The following is a 22,179-nucleotide window of genomic DNA, read 5'->3' as shown; positions in this document are numbered from 1 at the left end:
TGCAGTTCTGGTCTCCAAATTTGAGGAAAGACATTCTGGCTATTGAGAGAGTGCAGCGTAGGTTCACGAGGTCAATTCCTGGAATGGCGGGACTACCTTATGCTGAAAGACTGGAGCGACTAGGCTTGTATACCCTTGAGTTTAGAAGACGGAGAGGGGATCTGATTGAGACATCTAAGATTGGACACTGTGGAGGCAGGAAACATGCTTCTGCTGATGGGTGAGTGCCGAACCAGAGGACACAGCTTAAAAATACGGGGTAGACCATTTAGGACAGAGATGAGGAGAAACTTCTTCACCCAGAGAGTGGTGGCTGTGTGGAATGCTCTGCCCCAGAGGGCAGTTGAGGCCCAATCTCTGGATTAATTTAAGAAAGAGTTGGCTAGAGCTCTCCAGGATTGTGGAATCAAGGGTTATGGAGATAAGGCAGGAACAGGATACTGATTAAGGATGATCAGCCATGATCATATTGAATGGTGGTGCAGGCTCGAAGGGCAGAATGGCCTACTCCTGCACCTATTGTCTGTTGTCTGAAGTAAACATCTTTAACTCAGCAAAATTAACTGAGTTACAGCAGAAAGTTGAGAAACTAAAGCAATTGTAATAAAAAGCATACACAGTAGAAGAATTGAATGTATCCCTGAGTGCTATTATTGTAAAAATGATGTCTTAATGAGGAAATAGCGACCATCACACATTCAGGCAATTAAGAAATGAGGAGAAGTTCACCAAGTCATATTGGCAGTGGGTTACAGAAAGGAGGTATTGCGGGTGGCACATGAAGTATTAGTGGGTTGTCATTTAGGAGTAAGAAAAACTGAAGCTAAAATACAAAAACATTTTTACTGGTCTGGACTGCACAAGGATGTAGATGAATTTTGCCAGACATGTCACATACGCCATGTAACTGGAAAACCACAGGCAGTAATAAAACCCACACCTTAAATACCCATTCCTGCATTCGAGGAAGCTTTTTACAAGAGGCTTAATGGATTATCAGGAGTGGCACGGATAGGAGAAATAGACAAAGGCTTTTCCCTGGGGTGGAGGAGTCCAGAAGTAGAGGACATAGGTTTAGGGTGAGAAGGGACAGATATAAAAGGACCTAAAGGGCAACTTTTTCACGCAGAGGGTGGTGCATGTATGCAATGAACTGCCAGAGGATGTGGTGGAGGCTGGTACAAGTGCAACATTTAAAAGGCATCTGGATGGGTATATGAATAGGAAGGGTTTAGAGGGATATGGGCCAAGTGCTGGCAAATGGGACTAGATGAGGTTGGGATATCTGGTCGGCTTGGACGAGTTGGACTGAAGGGTCTGCTTCCATGGTGTGCATCTCTATGACTCTTTGTGTAGAAGCCCTACATAAAACAAGAAGTGGGAATCAGTATTTCTTAGCAAAATGGATGTGTCCACTAGATTTCCAGAGCCATTCCATTATGCAATATCACAGCTAAAAGGATTGTCGAAGAATTACTCAGATTTTTCACCAGATACAGACTACCCACAGAGATACAATCAGATCAAGGGTCAAACTTCACATCAAAATTATTCAGGGAAGTTTTGGACAGCTTAGGAATAAAAAATTCAAATCTGCTGCGTACCATCCAAAATTGCAGGAAGCGCTCGAAAGGTGGCATCAGACATGAAAGACCATGTTAAGGATTTATAGTCAAGACTACCCCGATGTTTGGGATAAAGGAATTCCATTTGTACTTTTTGTGGTGAACGATGCACCAAATAAATCAAACAAATTCAGTCCATTTGAATTAGTTTTTGGGCATGAAGTGAGAGGACCGCTAAAACTGATTAAGGAGAAAATGGTGAGTCAGAATTCAAAGACCACATATTTGGACTATGTGTCAGATTTTAGGCAATGATTAAGTAGAGCAAGGGTGTTGGCTAGACAGTGTTTAAAAATATCACAGCATACAATGAAACAGGAAGCAGACAAGAAATCAAAAACTTGCAATTTTGCTATCTGAGACAACGTGTCAGTGTTGCTTCGAATGATAGGTGAACCTTTAAAAGCAAGGTTTAATGGACCTTATCAATTTGAAAGGAGATTGAGTGAGGTGAACTATTTGATAAGGACTCTAGACAGAAAGAAATCTGAGTATGTCATGCAGATATGCTCAAAGGGTATTTTGACAGGGAAGGAATGCAAAAGGAGAATGTGTTATTAGTTGACTACACAGAGTGAAGAATCAAGTTCAGAGGATTCTGAATTGGACATTCCCCAAATTAAATTGGACAATGAGGAAGTTGTCAAAAATTTGGATAAATTATTGAGTTACCTTCCATAGGGGAAAAAACTAAATGACCTGAAAGAGTTCTTTACTATCACATGGTGAAATATGTGGAAATACTCTGGGAAGTACTAATCTAATTACACACGATGGAGATACAGGAAATGCTGTTCCGATTAAGCAACTTCCTTATAGGCTAAACCCTCTGACTTGGCACAGATTCAAAATGCATGCTCCAAGATGATATAATCCAAGTGAGTTGCAGTGACTGAAGCTCACCCATCATAATGGGTGCCAAAACCAGATGGTACCCAACAGTTAGGTGTCGACGATCACAAAGTCAATTCAGTTGCAAGGTCTGATTCCCATTTGGCACAACTATATTCGGTGGGACAAGCAACTTACATTTAGAAGTTGGACTTACTCAAGGATACTGGCAGGTACATTTGTCCGAAAGTGCAAAGACAATTTTGGCTTTTGTAATGCCGTTTGGACGATATCAATTTAAAGTCATACCATTTGGTATGAAAAATGTGTCAGCCACTTTTCGAAGTCGAACCAATAAGGTAATTTTCAGATTACCACATTGATGACCCGGTGATTTTCAGTCTCGCATGCAAGGAATATTTGCAACATTTATCAGAATTTTGCGATCAATTTCTGGAGGCAGGTTTGGTAATAAGCCTGGCTAAGAGTGAATTGCGAGTCATAGAGATGTATAGCGCAGAAACAGACCCTTTGGTCCAACTGGTCCATATCGGCCTAACATCCTAACCCAATCTAGTCCCATTTGCCAGCATTTGGCCAACATCTCTCTAAACCCTTCCTATTCATATACCCATCCAGATGCCCTTTAAATGTTGTAATTGTATCAGCCTCCATTACTTCCTCTGACAATTCATTCCATACACACACCATCCTCTGCATGAAAAAGTTGCCCCTTAGGTCCCTTTTAAATTTTTCCCCTCTCACCCTAAACCTATGCCCTCTAGTTCTGGACACCCCCACCCCAGGGAAAAAACCTTGTCTATTTGTCTATCCATGCCCCTCATGATTTAATAAACCTCTATAAGATTGCCCCTCAGCTTTCGACGCTCCTAGGAAAACAGCCCCAGTTTATTCAGTATCTCCCTATAGCTCAAATCCTCCAACCTTGGCAACATCCTTGTAAATCTTTTCTGAACCCTTTCAAGTTTAACAACATCCTTCAATAGGAAGGAGACCAGAATTGCATGTGGTATTCCAAAGGTGGCCTAACCAATGTTCTGTACAGCCGCAACATGACCTCCCAACTCCTGTACTCAATACTCTGACCAATAGAGGAAAGCATACCAAACGCCTTCTTTACTATCCTATCTACCTGCAACTCCACTTTCAAGGAACTATGAACCTGCACTCCAAGGTCTCTTTGTTCAGCAACACACCCCAGGATCTTCCCAATAAGTGTATAAGTCCTGCTGTGATTTGTCTTTCCAAAATGCAGCACCTCACATTTTTATGAATTAAACTCCATCTGGCACTCGTCAGCCCATTCGCTGTGCACTACATCTCCAATTTTGGTGCCATCTGTAAACTTACTAACTATACCTCCTATATTCACATCCAAATCATTTATATAAGTGAACTCAGCACCAATCCTTGTGACACACCACTGGTCACCGTCTGAAAAGCAACCCTCCATCACCACCCTCTGTCTTCTACCTTCGAGCTCCTTCTGTCCAAATGGTTAGTTCTCCCTGTATTCCATAAGGTCTAACCTTGCTAACCAGTCTCCCATGAGTAATCTTGTCGAATGTCTTAATGAAGTCCATATAGATCATGTCCGCCACTCTGCCCTAATCAATCCTCTTTGTTACTACTTCAGTAAACTCAATCAAGTTTGTGAGACATGATTTCTCACGCACAAAGCCATGTTGACTATCCCTAATCAGTCTTTGCATTCCAAATGCATGTAAATCCTGTCCCTCAGGATTCCCTCCAACAACTAACGCATCACCGATGTCAGGATCACCAGTCTGTAGTTCCCTGGCTTTTGCTTACCAAGTTTTTTAAACAGTGGTACCACGTTAGCCAACCTCTAGTCTTCCGGCACCTCACCTGTGACTATCGATGATACAAATATCTCAGCAAGGGGCCCAGCAATCACTTCCCTAGGTTCCCACAGGTACACCTGATCAGGTCCTGGGGATTTATCCACTTTTATGCATTTCGAGACATCCTCTGTAATATGGAAATTTTTCAAGATGATACCATCTACGTCACCATATATCTTTTATGTCCTTCTCCACAGGAAACACTGCAAAAATACTCATTTAGCATTTCTCCCATCTCCTGCAGCTCCACACATAGAATTAGGCTCCTCAAAGATCAGCAAGGCAATCTATCTTTAGTTACCATTTCTGCTTAATGCATTTATAAAATCCCTTTGGATTCTCCTTAACCCAATTTGCCAAAGCTATCTCATGCCCCCTTTTTGCCCTCCTGATTTCCCTTTTAAGTATACTCCTGCACACTTTTTTACCCTTCTAAGGATTCACTCGATCTCGGCTGTCTATACCTGACATATGCTTCCTTTGTTTTCTTAACCAAAACTTCAATTTTTCTCGTCATCCATTATTCCCTACACCTACCAGCCTTTCCTTTCATACTGACAGGAATATACTGTCTTGGCCAAAACCCAAGTCACCTTCCTGTGCCATAGTATTGGACATGGACAACTGACCCCACGAAATGCAAAAACAAAGGTAACTGGGGAGTTTCCCACACCATCAACAAAAAGAGCGATTCCTGGGATTGAATGGGTTTTATCAGAAATGCGTACTGAAGTTTAGCAATGTGGCTGCTCCACTCTCTGAATTACTAAGGAAGGCAAGAAGTTTCAGTGGACGGCGGACTGTCAGAAGGCATTTGACAGCCTGAAAGCTGTGTTATCCACTGCCCCAGTATTAGCCACAACTAATGAAGTGAAGCCATTCAGGGTGGCTATTGATGCAAGCGATGTGGGTATCGGTACTGTGCACTAACAAGAAGACAACAAGCTGAAAGAAAGACCTATTGGGTATTTCTCCAGGAAATTGAACATTCACCAACAGAAATATTCAATAGTTGAGAAGGTGACTTTGAGTTTGGCATTGGCATTACAACATTTATATAATGTGTCTGCGACCATCATATACTGATCATAATCCGTTGGAAGTTTTTGGAGAAATTTAAAGACAAAAGTTCCAGACTATTTAGATGGAACTTATTATTAAAGCCATTCAATGTAAAAATTGTACATGTGGCAGGAGGAGAAAACGTAATTGCCAGCACATTGTCGATACTTGAATGAGAAACAGAGGCATTTGATTGCAGGAGTAAATGGACTGAATTCGAATGTAGTAGTGCATATTTTCATGGTTATAGTCAATGTGATGTCGATGTGTTATTGTGAACTAACAGTGTAAGATTAAGGGGTTTTAAAATTAAGCCATCTTTGGATATTGATAGGTTTTTTTTTAAGGGGAGAGGTGTGACGATACTGCTCCTTTAACAATGTTGTGTTGTCCTTGTTTTTTTTTTTGAAGAGGGGTTGTAAAACGCAGAGGTTTTGATCTGTGTGGGATTTGGGGTCTTTACTAATAGCTAACAGAAATTGGCCCAAGCAACGATCAGGGAAAAAGCTTTTAGTTTTTTTTTTAAAACAGTTGTACAATGAAAGAAGAGTGACCAGTTCGCCCAGTTCAAGGATTTTTATAGTTCGGTTTCGTTTTAGCAATTGGAAACTGCAGGAGACCTAGAGAAAGAGCTGAAGTTGAAAGAGGTTCCATATTTCTGCAAATAATTCCCTAGCTGAACCTCTCTCTGATGCCTCTTCTGTGAGAACCTGTGTTTGAACTTACCTTTTTTGCAAAGGATTGTGTTTGTGGATTGTTGCAGGACATTGGAACAGCATCATTAAGTTGCAATAGAGTCGGTCGGGTTTTCAAATTGTTTTTCTAAATTCTGTTTTCTTTTGTTTGTGATTTCCTCGGTGGCGTGTAAATAAATTCTGTTTTACTTGAAGCCAAGTGGTTTGACCAGCTGCATCAGTCCTGAGATATCCAGTGCACATCTGCTTGAAACAACTAGAAAAGTTAGGTTCTGAGCTACCTTTAAAAGTTTTGTGAGGATCTGGCCTGGACCATAACACTGCACTATTGATTGCATTGGTCTAGAGGGGGTTCACCAGGATGGTGCCTGGTGAAGTTTAGCTATGAAGACAGGCTGGGTAGGCCTGGGTTATTTTGTTTGGAGTGGAGAAGGCTGCAAGGGGACCTGATTGAGATGTATAAGATTGAAGAGCCCGAACAGAGTGGATAGAAAGCAGCTGTTCCATTTAGCTGTAGGTCAATAACGCTGGGACATAATTTTATGGTGAAAGGCAGGAGGTTTAGAACGTATTTGAGAAAAATGTTTGTTAACCAAGAAGGATCGGGAATCTGAAGTGCACTACCACAGGAGTGTAGTTGAGGCAGGAAATGGCATAACCTTTTTTAAAAAAAAAATACTTGGATGAGCACTTGAAATGTTATAACATTCAAAGCTATGGGCCAAATGCTGCAAAGTGAAACTTCTGTACTCATGTAGATATAGAGCAGTTTTGGTTCAGCGCAGACTTCATAGGCTTAAGGGCCTCTTCTTCACTGTATGATTCTGAGTATGTATTAAATTGAGAATTAACTGCAGAATTCTGAGGCACAGAGGGATCTAGGTGTTCTAATGCATGTGTCATGAAAAACGTTATGTGGTACAGCACACAATCAAGAAGGCTAACACAACGCAATGGGAGGAATTGGATGTCAAATTAAGGATGGAATGCTTCAGTTATTCAGGGCATCATGGTGAGATCACATCTCAGATATAAAGTGCCGTTTTGGTGCCCTTATTTAAAGAAGGGTGTAAATACAGGTATCTCCTCTCCCCCCTCTCTTTCCCCCCCCTCATATCCACAGGTTGTATATTCCAAGACCTGCCGTGGATGCCCGAAACCACGGATAGTAGTGAACCCATTCAGTTAAATGGGAAATTTACCTACCCGACAGCCCCTGGAATTATTTCTGGAATGTTCCATGTAATATTTACGGGCCGCGGTAAGCCGCGGATAACTGAAACTGCAGAAACAGAGTCTGCGGATATGGGGTTTCTATTGTACATTGTATGTGGATCAGAGGAAGTTTACGAGTTTGAATCCTAGAATGAGCAGGTTGTCTTGCATGTATAGGTTGGCTTATTTTCACTGGTGTTTAGAACATTGAGGTGTGACTTAATTGAAGTTTGTAAGATCCTGAATGTCTTGACAAGGTGGGCGTAGGTCAGTCTGGAACTAGTGGTAGTGTTTGAAAATTAGGGGTCACCCATTCAGGAGGAATGAGGAGCGCTTTTTCCTGAGGGTTGTGCCATTTTGGAAAGCTCTGCCTCAGAAAATGACAGAGATAGGGTCATTGAATATTTTTAAAACAGAACCGGATAGATTTTTGTCAAGCTGTGCACAATCAAGGGTTACTGGGTGTAGATGGGAATACATCATTCAGAACACAAACCTATCAGCCCCATCTTATTGAATGGGGGAGTGCTTGAGAGGTTGATTGAACTAATGGATGCAAAATGTGGTGTGTTTCATCCTAGCATTCTAGAATACATTGAGGATGGGATTAAGCAAACTGTTGAAGAGTATTGATAATAGTTCCAGTTTAGATTTCCTTGGAAAGTAAGCCTTCTTTTTACTTGAGTTAAATTTGTTAATAAAATTCCCCAGCGATGATGGTGTCTTGTTAACAATATTGCGTCATGATTGTATGTCCGAATCCATAAGAGTGACTGCCTTAGAGAACAAAGTGAAATGTTGGACTGATATCAGTCAGGAAATTGTGAAGTTTTGGACTGAAGGTCATCTTGGGACACTTCAGTTTAAAGAGCAAACATTTATATGGTGATGCTGGGAGAACCTTAGCTATCTGCCCTGTTCACCAGGCACATAAGTGTAGCGTTCTTAGGAATTAAATACAAACCAAACCATTCTTTCTTTTAAAAAAAATCGTTCTTTGTTATGGATTCCACAGATTAAATTTTATTTGGCTAACCAAGGGGTGAGAACTCCTTTTCCATAATTTTCACCTTATGTCAACATATAGAAAACATGAAATCAACCTCATTTTCTCACGCCAACATTTTTTTTGATCATATGGTAGATTTCACTCACAAGATGGTCTACACTGTTTAAAACGCAAATCAATTATTGTTTTCTTAGTCTTACTTATCAGCTATTATGAATTAAGCTGTGGTGTTAAGATGTGCACTTTGATATTTTGTTGTGTTACAGTGCAGCTTTACAGCAAGGAAGATGAACCAGTTGCCAAACAACATCTCCCACATAAACATGACATCCTCAGTCTTCTGTCTGTTGGAGGTCACTGGGTAACAACAGTGGAGAACCTGCAGGTAATCCAAGAAGTTTACACTATATTGGTAATTTGTAACTTGTCAGTGCATACTGTTCACCAGAAAAGAAGACGCTAAACTCGGAATGAACTCCGATCATTCATGTAATTCCCACAAATCCATTTCTGTTACTTTTAGGTTGTGTAGAGAGAGGATGGAAATTCATCTAGAGATTACAATATAGTTATATGACAAGTTGACATGGGCAAAAATTAAGGAGGGTATGGTTTCTCTCTTTTTGCCTTGTCGTTACTAAACATACTTCAATTACTGATTGGAGAAGTTCTTGATTGGAAAGGGGTTCAAGGGCTATGGGGAGAAAGAAGAAGAATGGCGTGGAGAAACTTATCAGCCATGATTGAATGGCAGAGAAGACTCAATGGGCTGAATGGTCTAATTTCTGCTCCTCTTTCTTATGGTCTTAATGCATTTAAATCCTCATTGAAAGTTATATTTCTGTACCTGTTTGTGCCTTGCAAGTGGAAGGGCAGGACTTTAACAACTCCAATGTTTCAAAACAGGAATGCCTTCTTATTTTCCCATGTTCCTCTTGACTTTGTATCTTGGTTTGTTTTAACAGGTTTTCTTTGAATGAGCTCAATGAAAAACGTTTTCATGTTCTAAGCTATATTGCCATATTTTTCTGTATTCATGGTGAATGTATGTGGTATGTTAAAATTTGGTACTCGATCAGATTTCAGTAATAGTCACTTTGATAATAATCTTGCCCCTAAGGATTAAATCATTATAATACCAGTTGTGCTGTGGATTATGCTGTATTAGGAGTGTGCTTTAATGTACACTGTAATTTACTTACAGTGGATTCAGTTGTAATGCCATATTCTTTAAATAACACTGATTCATGCTTTTAATGTGTTATGCTCCAAGAAATTACTTAGTATATATTTTTGATTGATCATTGACTTTTAAATTTAGAGTTCACCAACATTAATCAGGCATAAAGTATTCCATAAGTGCAACACTCCCAAACATCACTTTGCTACCAAAAACCACATTAGTTCAATGAAATGTCTGTCCAACAGGAGGAATGAGTTGCATTTTCTTTACCAATTCACACAGCATAATCGTATAACTTCTTTCTTGTTCCATTTCCTTCACTCTCTCTCTCCCTCCTGCTGCTGTTTCCTTTCTTTCCCTGAACTCTTTGGCCCTGTTGATCTGAATGCTTCATTTGGCATTGTGTCTCCATATATAACATCCCAGGAGATCAATTAGTTTTTAATAAAATTGTTTTATAACCACAACACCACTAACTGGTACAGTATGTGACTCAGATTAATTGCTTTTAAGTGAGAAGAAATCTATTTGCACACTGTTTCCGTTAGAACTGAGATGGGGAGGAATTTTTTCACTGAGTGATGAGCTTGTGAAATTCTCTGCCACTAGAAGTGGTTGGGGCCAAAACATTGAATGTTTTCAAGAAGGAGTTAGATACGTTTTTTAGGACTAAAGGAATCAGAGGGAAAATGGTAATAGTTGGATGATCAGCCATGATCATATTGAGTGGCAGAGTAGGGCCAAATGGACCATCCCTGTTCCTATTTTCTGCTTCTACTTCTCTATAATGCCTCCATTACAAAAAGATGTTCCAAAGTACTTAATTGGTCAGAGCACTGTATAACTCTATGACTCTACTTCTGACAGTCAGTAATGTATTTTTGAAGCTATTATAAGCCATGCAGTGATTGTAGAGAGCACCATGAACCAGTTCAGTCCTGTACTTGCATAGCATGTGCATGCACTCAGGCAGACACATACACACCATAGTGCACCCTTGCTTGCTTTCTTTCTTTTTTCTTTCTCTCTTCCTCTCTTCCTCTCTCTCTTCCTCTCTCTCCCTCTCTCTCTCCCTCTCTCTCTCCCTCTCTCTCTCCCTCTCTCTCTCCTCTCTCTCTCCCTCTCTCCCTCTCCCCTCTCTCCCTCTCCCTCCCTCCCTCCCTCCCTCCCTCCCCTCCCTCCCTCTCTTTCTCTTCTTTCTCTCTTTCTCTCTTTCTCTCTCTCTCTCTTTCTCTCTCTCTCTCTTTCTCTCTCTCTCTCTTTCTCTCTCTCTCTTCCTCTCTCTCTTCCTCTCTCTCTTTCTCTCTCTCTTTCTCTCTCTCTTTCTCTCTCTCTTTCTCTCTCTTTCTCTCTCTCTTTCTCCTCTCTCTTTCTCTCTCTCTCTTTCTCTCTCCTCTTTCTCTCTCTCTTTCTCTCTCTCTTTCTCTCTCTCTTTCTCCTCTCTCTTTCTCTCTCTCTTTCTCTCTCTCTTTCTCTCTCTCTTTCTCTCTCTCTCTCTCTCTTTCTTTCTTTCTCTCCTTCTTTCTCTTCTTTCTCTTCTTTCTTTCTTTCTCTCTCTTTCTCTCTTTCTCTCTCTTTCTTTCTCTTTCTCTCTTTCTTTCTCTTTCTCTCTTTCTTTCTCTTTCTCTCTTTCTTTCTCTTTCTCTCTCTTTCTTTCTCTTTCTCTCTCTTTCTTTCTCTTACTCTCTTTCTTACTCTCACTCTCTCACTCTCACACCCCCACACCACCCACCAATGGTCCCTTGATAGTGATCAGGAAAGTACAATTGGTCATCATTAACTTGGGTGTTAAAGCCTTTATAGCACTCCAACCACCAGGAAATTAACTAAATTGCACAACAGGAAATTAAACATTGACAAGCAAGCATGCGTTTTAGGAAAAATTTAAAGTGTTCAAATTTTTCCATATTTGATCAATGTTATGATTGTCATATTATAGGTTGGTATTACTTTTCAACCCATTTAATTTTTCCTTTGACAGCTGGATCCTCCAGATAGTCAATTTCTATTTCGTAAAGCAGCAACCATTTCATTCCTAAATGAGGAAGTGTGGCAACTATCAAACATGCATCAAGGGAAATATCTCCGTATCCTTTCCTGGCACTGTTTGGAGGATTTCAGATAATTGAGTTTACAGTACACAATGACCTTAAGAACTGAATAACAAGACCTCCATTTTTACAGTATATACTGTATATGTAAATATTTCTACTGGTGTTCATAATCAACAGTCAAAAATAATAATTGTGACGTAAAGTTTCCAACTCTTGCTAGAGTCATTTCTGGAGGTTTGATGCTTGTTCATGTGTCAGTTGCCTGAAGTTTGTCAGTGTTGTTGCGTTTTCATTAATGAAGTAGAGTTCCCCTGTGGTGAAGGGGAATATGCTCCCTGTGAGGCTATAAAAAGACTGTTGGCTGGGGAGCCAGTTTTCAGGAAATGCCTTCAATACCCTATGAATGGTTTATTGGAGGTGAACTCTCTGATCTCTCAATGCCTGCCTACTCTTTTCTCCTGCATTGCCCCCCACAACCACGGTAACCATTTTCTCATCCCACTGCTGAGAAATTGAAGGCAGTCAGTTCTTTATGCCTCAGACAAAGGTAGAAAATGCTTGAATATTCAACAAGTCACAGATGTACAGAATGGAAACAGACCCTTCTGTCCAACTCATCTGTGCCAACCTGACATCCTAAATTAATCTAGTCCCATTTGCCAGCATTTGACCCCTATCCCTCTAAACCCTTTCTATTCATATACCCATCCTCTCCATGAAAAAGTTGCCCCATGGTTCCCTTTTATTTATTTATTTCCCTCTCACCTTAAACCTATGCCCTCTAGTTTTGGACTCTTCTACCCTTGGAGAAAGATCTTGGCTGTTAACTCTATTCATACCCTTCATGATTTATAAACCTCTATTAGGTTACCCCTCAGTCTCCGAAGCTCCAGGGAAAAAGTCAGACAGCATCGAGGAGGGTTGATAACTTTGTCAAATGACAGGTACCATTAGTGGAAAATCAGGAATTTGAATGCCATTTCATGAAAAATGAAAGGCATAATTACATTCACAGTGAAACAATAACCTGTTGAAGCTGCAGCTCCTGCTACTACTTTGAACAGAAAATTGACTCTGGCAAGCTCCAGTAGGCTTGGGACATATCGAAATAAATATTTTGTGTATCAAATTTTAATAGCTGATTCTGGGGTGTGAAATACAGATAGCCATTGTTTGAGTACTATCCAGCATGGGACTTGGACTCTAACATAGCCTGACTTACTGCATTAAAAGATTGTCATCACCTAATTGCTATCAAAAATATCTGTGTCCCGTCATTAGTTCATTAGCACTGTTCATTAACTGAATTCGTATTTTTCTCATGGACTGATCACAGTGCACTGTGTTATCTATCTTCAATTACAGCAGATTTCTGGACATTGACAACCCTAAATGTGCATGCTTCAATGGATAAAAACCATTGTACATTACCTATACCATAGTCTATGATACATGTTTATTCATGTACATTTTTCACCTGGTTAAAGAAGCAACTGTTGATCTGATAATTCAGTTCCCCTATTCCTTTTTAATGAATAGATTGAATGCATTGGTTTCAGTTCTTCCCCATCGTTTACATTTTTTTGCAAAATAGGTTGTACAATATTTGGTGCTTTATATTTTTGTCGACACCAATTTAACAAAAGGTTGCCCAGTGAGTAGAGAATTGTTACTTCAGGGTTTAATTTCAGGCTGGTACAAAATGATATGTGAATGAACAAAAATGTCTGCAGCTGTTCTCCCCCTAAGTGTTTTCCAATGGTACAATGCAGCTGTAGTAAGTAAACAAGTATAAAACAAAGGCAGGGTGGGAAGTGTAGTTTGGGCAAATGACTCAAATGGCATAGTTCCACGCTGTAACTTGATTCTGTGATATTTGGACTAAGAATCATCTCTATATCTCTTTGACTCAGAAAAATGAGAGTGCAGTGTGCTTAAATGCATGCATCTCTTTCTGCTCAATGGTTTTGAATGCTTGAAACATGAAAAATTATAATGAACAAGCTAACATTAAAAACTTCAGGATTTTATTAAGTTTTGGAAGTTTTAATTCTGTTTGAATGGTTGCAGTCACCTTCTGCATACAGTTTCATACCTGTTGTCCAAAGTTGGGTTGGGGCAGTTTTGGCTTCAGTTGTACTGCATATTTTGCGCTGCTGTGTAGCCAAAACCATTCAGTATTTAGAATGACTTCTGTCACTACACTCTAGTCTCAGCTTTAGCAAATGTATGGTGGGAGGGGTTAAATACAGAGATTGATACTGCCCAAACTTTTGTATATAGATGTGCACAAAAGTTTGTTTCTATTCTATCAATAACTGTTCTATTAATAACTTTGATGACTAGTTCAAACTAAACTGTTTCCCTGATTGTTATTTTCATTGTGTCACTGAAGAAATACGAACTTACAAGTTGTGTATTTTGTGACTGCAAATCCTTATTTTCTGAAGAATGTAAAGGCTTTGCTCTGTATTAGCAAGAACGGACAAGCAGTGGGCTGTATTGGACTCATCATCTCCCCATTTTTCTGCAAATCTCTCCTCTCTCCGATGAAGATGTGGTTTTTGACTCTTTTTTTCTGTCTCTGATAGTGCCAATGTAGATGTTCTCATTGTATGAATCCAGGTGGCAGACAAAAGACTACTCAAATGCAGGAAGTTATAAATCACACAACACCAGATTATAGTCCAACAGGTTTAATTGGAAGCACTATTAAACCTGTTGGACTATAACCTGGTGTTGTGTGATTTTTAACTTTGTACACCCCAGTCCAACACTGGCATCTCCATATCACAAATGCAGGAAGCATGAAATCAAATGTAAACATACCCTAATACATTATTTTTCTCACACATCCAGCTGCGAATGACTGGATAACAGCCAGCAGGAGCAGAAACTCTGATCTATATTTCACAATCTTCCTCCCCATCAAGACCCAACCCAGTAATTCAGTCAACACCCAGCCCAGTAACACACCTTATGACAGTTGGTTGTAATCTGCATACCTTCACTTCCACTAACTGTAATTGACTCATCAGACCTATGACCTTTCTGGTAGTCTGTTCGAGCTCAACCAACCATTTTTAGAGTGCAGCCCTGGCATTTTAGAAGTTTATCTGTCTACACTCTCACCACATGCGCCCAACGCCACAACTACCCAACATGGTTATATTTTCCTTTTTCTGACCGGTTATTTTTTTCACAATTCCATTTTAAAAAATGGAAAGACTTTCACGATTTTCACATTGGTCAGATATGCATGGCCTAAGCTTCATTGAGAGGAACAATTCTCGAATGGTGAAATGATTGTAATGACAAAACATCCAAGGTTGGCAATTAGATTAGTTACAGTGTGGAAACAGGCCCTTCGGCCCAACAAGTCCACATCAACCCGCCGAAGCACAACCCACCCAGACCCATTCCCCTACATTTACCCCTTCACCTGCACATTTTTGAACTGTGGGAGGAAACCGGAGCACCCGGAGGAAACCCACGCAGACACAGGGAGAATGTGCAAACACCACACAGTCAGTCGCCTGAGGTGGGAAATTGAACCCAGGTCTCTGGCGTTGTGAGGCAGCAGTGCTAACCACTTTGCCACCGTGCCACCCACATCTGATGTTAAGAATGCAATCATTTAGAAACAGGGAAGATACATTGTACAAAATTCTTCCTTCCATGTCTCCATTGTTTTACATTCATGTATTGTTCCACATCTTGTCACATAGAACTTTATACTCCTAAATGCCATTGTTTAGATATTTTGAAAGACGTGATGGAGAAGCTGTCCTGTGGAACTTTTCGGTAATAGTTTAGTTATTTATTCTAGCCTTTCTTGAGGTTGCACTTTACAGACCACTCACTGGCAGGAAAGCAGATGTGTGGGCCTGTACATTATAAAGTGTCAGCCTGTCCATCTCTATCCCCATTGCAATTTTGAGGGTCAGAGAGACATTAAGTGAGCCTCCCTCCCATGACCCATTGCAGGCCTTTAAATGAGCATTTAATGCCCAGTTTAGGGCTTCATCCTGTCACATCTCTGACTAACCGGGTGACAGGTAAGGCTGATACTCAATGTAAATTTGACCCTGCAGCCTGCTGGCCAGTTAAACACAAGGCAGCATCCTTCTTATCACTCCCTCACCCCACTTCGCTTTAATTCGTACCAGTTGAAGGCCATCATCACAGTTTAGAGTTCCATATTTATTCTTCCCTTCATTCAACATGCCCTCTCATCCACCTTACCAAGCCTGTACCTGAATGCTCTCGTCCATTGTTGCATTCCAGCTCCTTACCTTCCACCAGTACTAGCACAGCTTTTGCAATTGGTTAGCAGTTTGATGAGGTGACACATCTTCTTGGGGATGGGTTGTCACCTGAAAAATTGAAGTGAGACAGGTTGGCTCACTGAGTGTGGCTCAGCCCTGACATTTAAGCTGGGGTATGGGGAGTCTGCTGTCAGCATTTAATTCAGTTCGCTTTGAAAGACAATTGTCTAATAAATCAGTAATCAAGCTAAGTGCGTCATAGAGATGTATAGCATGGAAACAGACCCTTCGGTCCAACCTGTCCATGCCGACCAGATATCCCAACCCAATCTAGTCCTACCTGCCAGCACACGGCCCATATCCCTCCAAGCCCTTCCAAATGCCTTTTAAATGTTGCAATTGTACCAGCCTCCACCACTTCCTCTGGCAGTTCATTCCATACACGTACCACCCTCTGCGTGAAAACGTTGCCCCTTAGGTCTCTTTTATATTTTTCCCCACATGCTAAACCTGTGCCGTCTAGTTCTGGACTCTCCCACCCCAGGGAAAAGATTTTGTCTATTTATTCTATCTATGCCCCTCATAATTTTGTAAACCTCAAAGGTCACCCCTCGGCCTCTGACGCTCCAGCTCCACCTGTATGCATTTCAAGACTTCCAGCACTTCCTCCTCTAATATGGACATGTTTCAAGGTGTCACCATCTATTTCCCTACATTGTATATATTTCATGTCCTTTTCCACAGTAAATACCAATGCAAAATACTCGTTTAGTATCTTCCCCCCCATTTTCTGTGGCTCCACACAAAGGCCACCTTGTTGACCTTTGAGGGGCCCTAAAATGCCGGGCAGCGCCCGTAGTTAACAGGACGTGACCAGGCGGATTTGACTGAAATCGAAGTATCTACTGAGCTAAAGCCGGCGCCACGGGAAACCTCACCCGGCCCGGACATGGAAAGAATTGACAGATTGATAGCTCTTTCTTAATTCTGTGGGTGGTGGTGCATGGCCGTTCTTAGTTGGTAAAGAAAAGTGCTATAATTAAGATATAAATAGTAAATATATGCGCAGGTATTACACAATACATTTCACTTCATTCACAGCCAAAATGCAGTCTCCAATATTCGATTAGTTATGTAATATAAATACATGTTTGACGATGAGGTAAAAACCACAATCAACTAACTAAACATTTTAGACAGCAGTTTGCCTCGTTTCCTAAAGAAAAAGAATGTAAAAGGTATTTTGAAGACTTTGCACAATGTCTAGACATTTCTAACTGCTTGTCTCTTTCCAGGCCTCAGTTGGATGAACCCATTCCAATATATGAAGCCTCAGTTGCTATGGAGATGGTTCAGAAGAAACAAGTCAAGAAAAAACAAGTTGTTCGGCTTTGAGACAGTGTCATGATAACTAATTTCTGTAAACCGCCAAAAACTGGTGTTGATTCCCAAAGCATCTGTGTTATTCTGGGCAAATCAGCAGCTTCAATTCCACTTCAGTACTTGATTATATCCACCTGTTTCCTTACAATGCTGTAGTATGTACCAGAAAAGCTGATCATTTGTAACAGCAAGAATGTGGTTCACTGCATTTATTTGACCTCAGGACTAATTTCAAATTGTTTTGAAACACTCTGAAATCATATGAAAAGATGTATCCAGAGATTGAATTTTGCTAGTTTCTAGCTTATACTGCCCCTTATCAACAGAGTGGTTGATGCACCACCTAGAATATAAGATTGCAGTAGTGTAGCCTGCTTGTCTCCAAGGTCAGCTTGGTAGTGTATTGCTGGTAAGGAAACAGTCCAAGTCTGAATGAGCTGCATTGAATTTAATGGTGAGTCCTATTGTTGTCATGTAATATTGCAACAGCTCCCTAACTATAACCACACTGGAAACAAAAGACCATTTTTTAAAAAACTTTGGATAATGTTAAACTATTTCAAAACAGCACCATGTAACCTTTTCTCTGCTTCTATAGCAAGAGTGAAAAAGAAATTAGCTTAATTTGGCTGTGTACCCGCAAGTCCTTCTAAATTAAACTTTTTTTTCTTTCAGGGCTGGTTAGTGTGAGTTGTTTATAGTTCCCTGCACTAGTTTAGTCAAGCATGTTGGCTCAAGCCTGAGCCTTTGTAATCCCAGTGAAATCATTGTCTGCTCTGGGCTGAAGCAATTCTCAGTCCAGCAGTCTCTGACAATTATAGAAAGAAGTTGAATGGGCAATAAATAAAAGTTTTAGAAAGCCTGCTTGCTGAAGTGTCTTTTTCTTGTTAGCTGTGTCAATAAGATCAGATGCTTGAAATTCTATACAAACTCAACAAAAGGAAAATGTATGCTTTCTGGAAATGTTGATCCTGAGCTAATACAAGGCAAAAATGGTTTTTTAAATTTTCAACTCATTCTAATGTTTTTTTTTAAATCTTCAAAACAATTCCAGATGATTGGAAAAGAGCCAATTATGCCATCTAGCAGCAAGTGGTGGTATTTGGAATGCACTGCCTATGAATGTGTTCGAGGCAGGTTTAGTCACGACTTTCAAAAGGCAATGGGATAAGCAGTTAAAGAGAGGATATTTTACAGGAATACAGGGAGACATGTGGAGAATGGGATGACTTGAGCTATTCTTGCAGAGAACCACCATGCACACACTGGGATGAAAGGCCTCTTTTTGTGCTGTAATCATTGTCTGACTATTCCATGATTCTATGGCTACCGAAACTTCAACCCCTCGCTGTCATGTAAAATATGTCATGTGTGTTTGTATTTTATAAATATTTAAGCCCAGTGTATGGCTACTGTTGGTAAAATAAATGGTCATGCAGCTACCATTCCTTCCTAAAAATTGTACAGAAAAATGCCAGAGAACTGCGTCCATGTAGTGAAATCCAATTCAGACATGGTTTTGGGTTGGGGTCCAGATCAAAATTCTGACAAGTGAAAATTTCTTTTGCACAAACAGTACTTTTTTTTCCCTCATAGTTGGGGTGGAAATAGTTTTGCAGTAACTGCCCCAACAGCAATTTATTAAAGAAGTCTTTTATCTTTTTTTTAATTGACTCATTTAAATTTTTGACGTGTAGATTGTAAATTACTGGTTGTACCAATGTAAAAAAAAAAGTACTGTTTATACATGAGAAGTATTTCATTTGCCAATATTTTTTGCTTTTTCAGATGACGCCATTCGAGCTGTTGAGTGTCCTTGTGCCAGATCTGTAAATAGCACCATTGGAAGGGGACCAGTAATTTTCCTGTTGCTTAGCATTACTTTACAAATTAAATATCAATAGTGAATAGATTCTCAAAATAACTATAAAGCTGGCAATGGAGCACAAATTCATGGTAAAAATCCAATATTCCTTGAAAGTGGACATTTCAGGCTAGTGTTATGATACAAAAAATTCTGTTCAGAATTGGGAGCTGTTCAGTCATCATGTTCAGTGAATTATCGTACTTTCCTTTATTCATCGATGCTGACTTTAGTTATGCTGAATTTTAGAACCAGGGTAATATTATCAACGTTCAAAAATATTATGTGGGTTTGTTTAATTACTGAACTAACAGTGCAAAACAGCACAAAATTGAATAATGTCCCGTTTAAAGTTAAAGGCTGTGTTGAATTGACAGTCCTCAATAGATATGGTTGCAGATGTATGATATTTGCCTCTGGAATCGCTCCTTTAAGTGAAATAAATCCTCTAGCAATTGCGATTGAGTAATTTGGATAGGAAATAGTGTATTTGTGATTGGTAAGGGTCACAATTTAACTTGATGCCATGCCTGCAACAAAAGATCATTGATGGAAGTGGTAGACTCGCACAATACAGAAACAGACCCTTCAATCCGATTCATCCGTGTTTCCAGGTTTCCAAAACTGAACTAATCCCTATTGTCTGTGTTTGGCCCAAATCACTCTAAACCTTTCCTATTCACATACTTGTTCAAATGTCTTTTGAATATTATAATTGTATTTGCCTCTAACACTTCCTCTGGAAGTTCATTTCATACTTACACTACCCTCCTTTTTCTATTTTGTTTTCTTAAGAATTTGTACTTAAGAATCTACATCTAGGTACCTTTGTGCATAATCTGCTATGTGGCAACTCAAACTTTTCACAGTACTCATGTGAGTTTATGTGACAATAAAGCTAATTATAATTCACATGCTGCCCGAGGTCCCCTTTAACTCTTTCCCTTCTCACCTTAAACCTATGCCCTCTAGTTTTGGACTCCCCTACCCTGGCGAAAAGATCTTGGCTATTACCTTATCCATGCCTTTCATGATTTTATAAACCTCTATAAGGTCACCCCTCAGCCTCCTATGCTCCAGGGAAGAAAAAGTACAAACCTATTCAGCCTCTCCTTGTAACTCAAACCCTTTAAACTCAGTCACATCCTTGTAAATGTTTCTGCACCCTTTCCAGGTCAATAACATCCTATAGAAAGGCGAACAAAATTATGTACAGTTTTCAAAACATGGCCTCAACAATGTTTTGTAGAGGCACAACATAACTTCCCAACTCCTATACTCAATGTCCTGACTGATGAATGCAAGTGTTTAAAGTGTCTTCATCATCACCTTGTCTACCAGTGACACCACTTTTAAGGAACTATGTATGTGCATCCCTCGATTTTTCTGTTATACAACAGAACCCAGGGCCCTACTATTAATGGCCCTGGTTTGTCTTAAATTGTAACATCTCATACTTATCCAAATCAAACTCCATCCACCACTCCTTGGCCTATTGGCCAACTGATCAAAATCATGTACTCTCATACAACCTTCTTCACTTTCCACGAGACCACCAATTTTGGTGTCTTCCACAAACTTACCAACAAAGCCTCCTATATTCTCATCCAAACTGTTGATATAAATGACAATCAAAAGTGGACACAGCACTGATCCTTGCCCTACACTGCTGGTCACAGGCCTTCAGACTGAAAAGTAACTTACTACCACCACTCTCTCTCCTACCATCAAACAAAATTTGTATCCAATTGGCATGCTTTCCCTGGATCCCATGTGATCTAACCTTACTAACCAGACTACCACATGGAACTTTGTTGAACTTCTGTATTCAAGATCGTTGAAGATTATTTTTCTCCAACATTTTCTCCTCTCTCCAAGTACTGATTTCAGCCAGGGTACTGTTCCAAAGCAATGGCTTTTCTCTTCATCTAAGTGTCACTTTCATCTTGACTCTAAACTTTAACTTTAGCAGCTTGTTCCACTTATCAGCAAGCCCTCCCTCTAAGCTGTCACCTCCTGACACAGATCAAGACTTGTGCCACTTATGGTTCTTTCCTCTATGACTGAAGTGCAAAACTAGATGGGGCAATTTAACCACTATTGCTTTGAGGACATTTATTTTCCCTCCTTGTTTAGATGTCCTGGAGCAATACAGTGTCCTGTCCGAGATTCTGAGACTAAACACCAAGGGGAGGAAGCAGTGTAAGCTATAATGAGCAGGCTTTATGATTTAAAAAATAAGCAGAGAGCAAAGACTGTTATTTGTGTTTTTTGTGGCAATTTTTTTTCCCCTCTCCTCCCCTGAAGCTGTCATTATTTACTGAGAATTGGACAGTTGCTGGACCTGCTGATACCTCAACAGTGGAATCATTTTTCATTTGGGAGTCTCTACTGAGAGCGTGGGTAAGTACAGTGTGTACTCATTCAAACTCAGAATGAATGTTTTCCTGCAGCTATAAAGAATAACAGCTGTGGTTCATTCTCTCCCTTCTACACGCCAGCACAACAGCAGTTAACTGAAGGTATTATCCAAATGAGTCTTGTTCCATTCCTCTTCTGTCGTACTTGTATACATTTTTAAAGTGTATGTCCAATTTCTTTTTATTAGTTACTATTGCATTCACTTGCACGTTCAGGCTGTGCACAGAGTACATCAATTGGCAAACAAAATTAGCTAAACTAGTCCAGGCCAGGATTCTGCAGGTCCATGTGTCTCACCAATTTGCTACAGGTACAGTTTCTGTGTAGCTATTTTCTAGTCAACCTGTTTGGAGATGTTATTACAGACTTCTGGAATAGACCACAAGAATTCTTCAGCTGCAGGTACAAACTTGAAGCATCAATGATTTGGAGATGCCGGTGTTGGCCTGGGGTGTACAAAGTTAAAAATCACACAACACCAGGTTATAGTCCAACAGGTTTAATTGGAAGCACACTAGCTTTCGGAGTGACGCTCCTTCATCAGGTGATTTTCTGATGAAGGAGCGTCGCTCCGAAAGCTAGTGTGCTTCCAATTAAACCTGTTGGACTGTAACCTGGTGTTGTGATTTTTAACTTTGAAGCATCAATAAACAGATTGACAACTGATCAGGTTTAGTAGACTT

General features: G+C 40.1%; 1 protein-coding gene across 4 annotated transcripts in view; it reads left to right on the top strand.

The window, feature by feature from the left end:
- Window positions 1-18,073, top strand: part of cryzl1 (crystallin, zeta (quinone reductase)-like 1) — a 92,662-nt gene extending 74,589 nt beyond the window's left edge. For all 4 annotated transcript variants that reach the window (XM_087992548.1, XM_043701259.2, XM_043701258.2 and 1 more), the window contains 4 exons: window positions 8,590-8,708; window positions 11,488-11,593; window positions 15,319-15,364; window positions 17,124-18,073. In XM_087992548.1, the coding sequence (XP_087848674.1) occupies window positions 8,590-8,708; window positions 11,488-11,593; window positions 15,319-15,364; window positions 17,124-17,223 (371 nt within the window). In that variant the 3' untranslated portion in view covers window positions 17,224-18,073. The remainder of the gene's footprint in view (window positions 1-8,589; window positions 8,709-11,487; window positions 11,594-15,318; window positions 15,365-17,123) is intronic.
- The last annotated feature ends 4,106 nt before the right edge of the window (window positions 18,074-22,179 follow it).

This window comes from Chiloscyllium plagiosum, unplaced genomic scaffold (assembly GCF_037043375.1).
Source record: "Chiloscyllium plagiosum isolate Xiang-an unplaced genomic scaffold, Cpla_swu_hap1 HiC_scaffold_12, whole genome shotgun sequence".
NCBI lineage: Eukaryota > Metazoa > Chordata > Chondrichthyes > Orectolobiformes > Hemiscylliidae > Chiloscyllium > Chiloscyllium plagiosum.
This window is presented reverse-complemented; position numbering and strand designations above follow the sequence as displayed.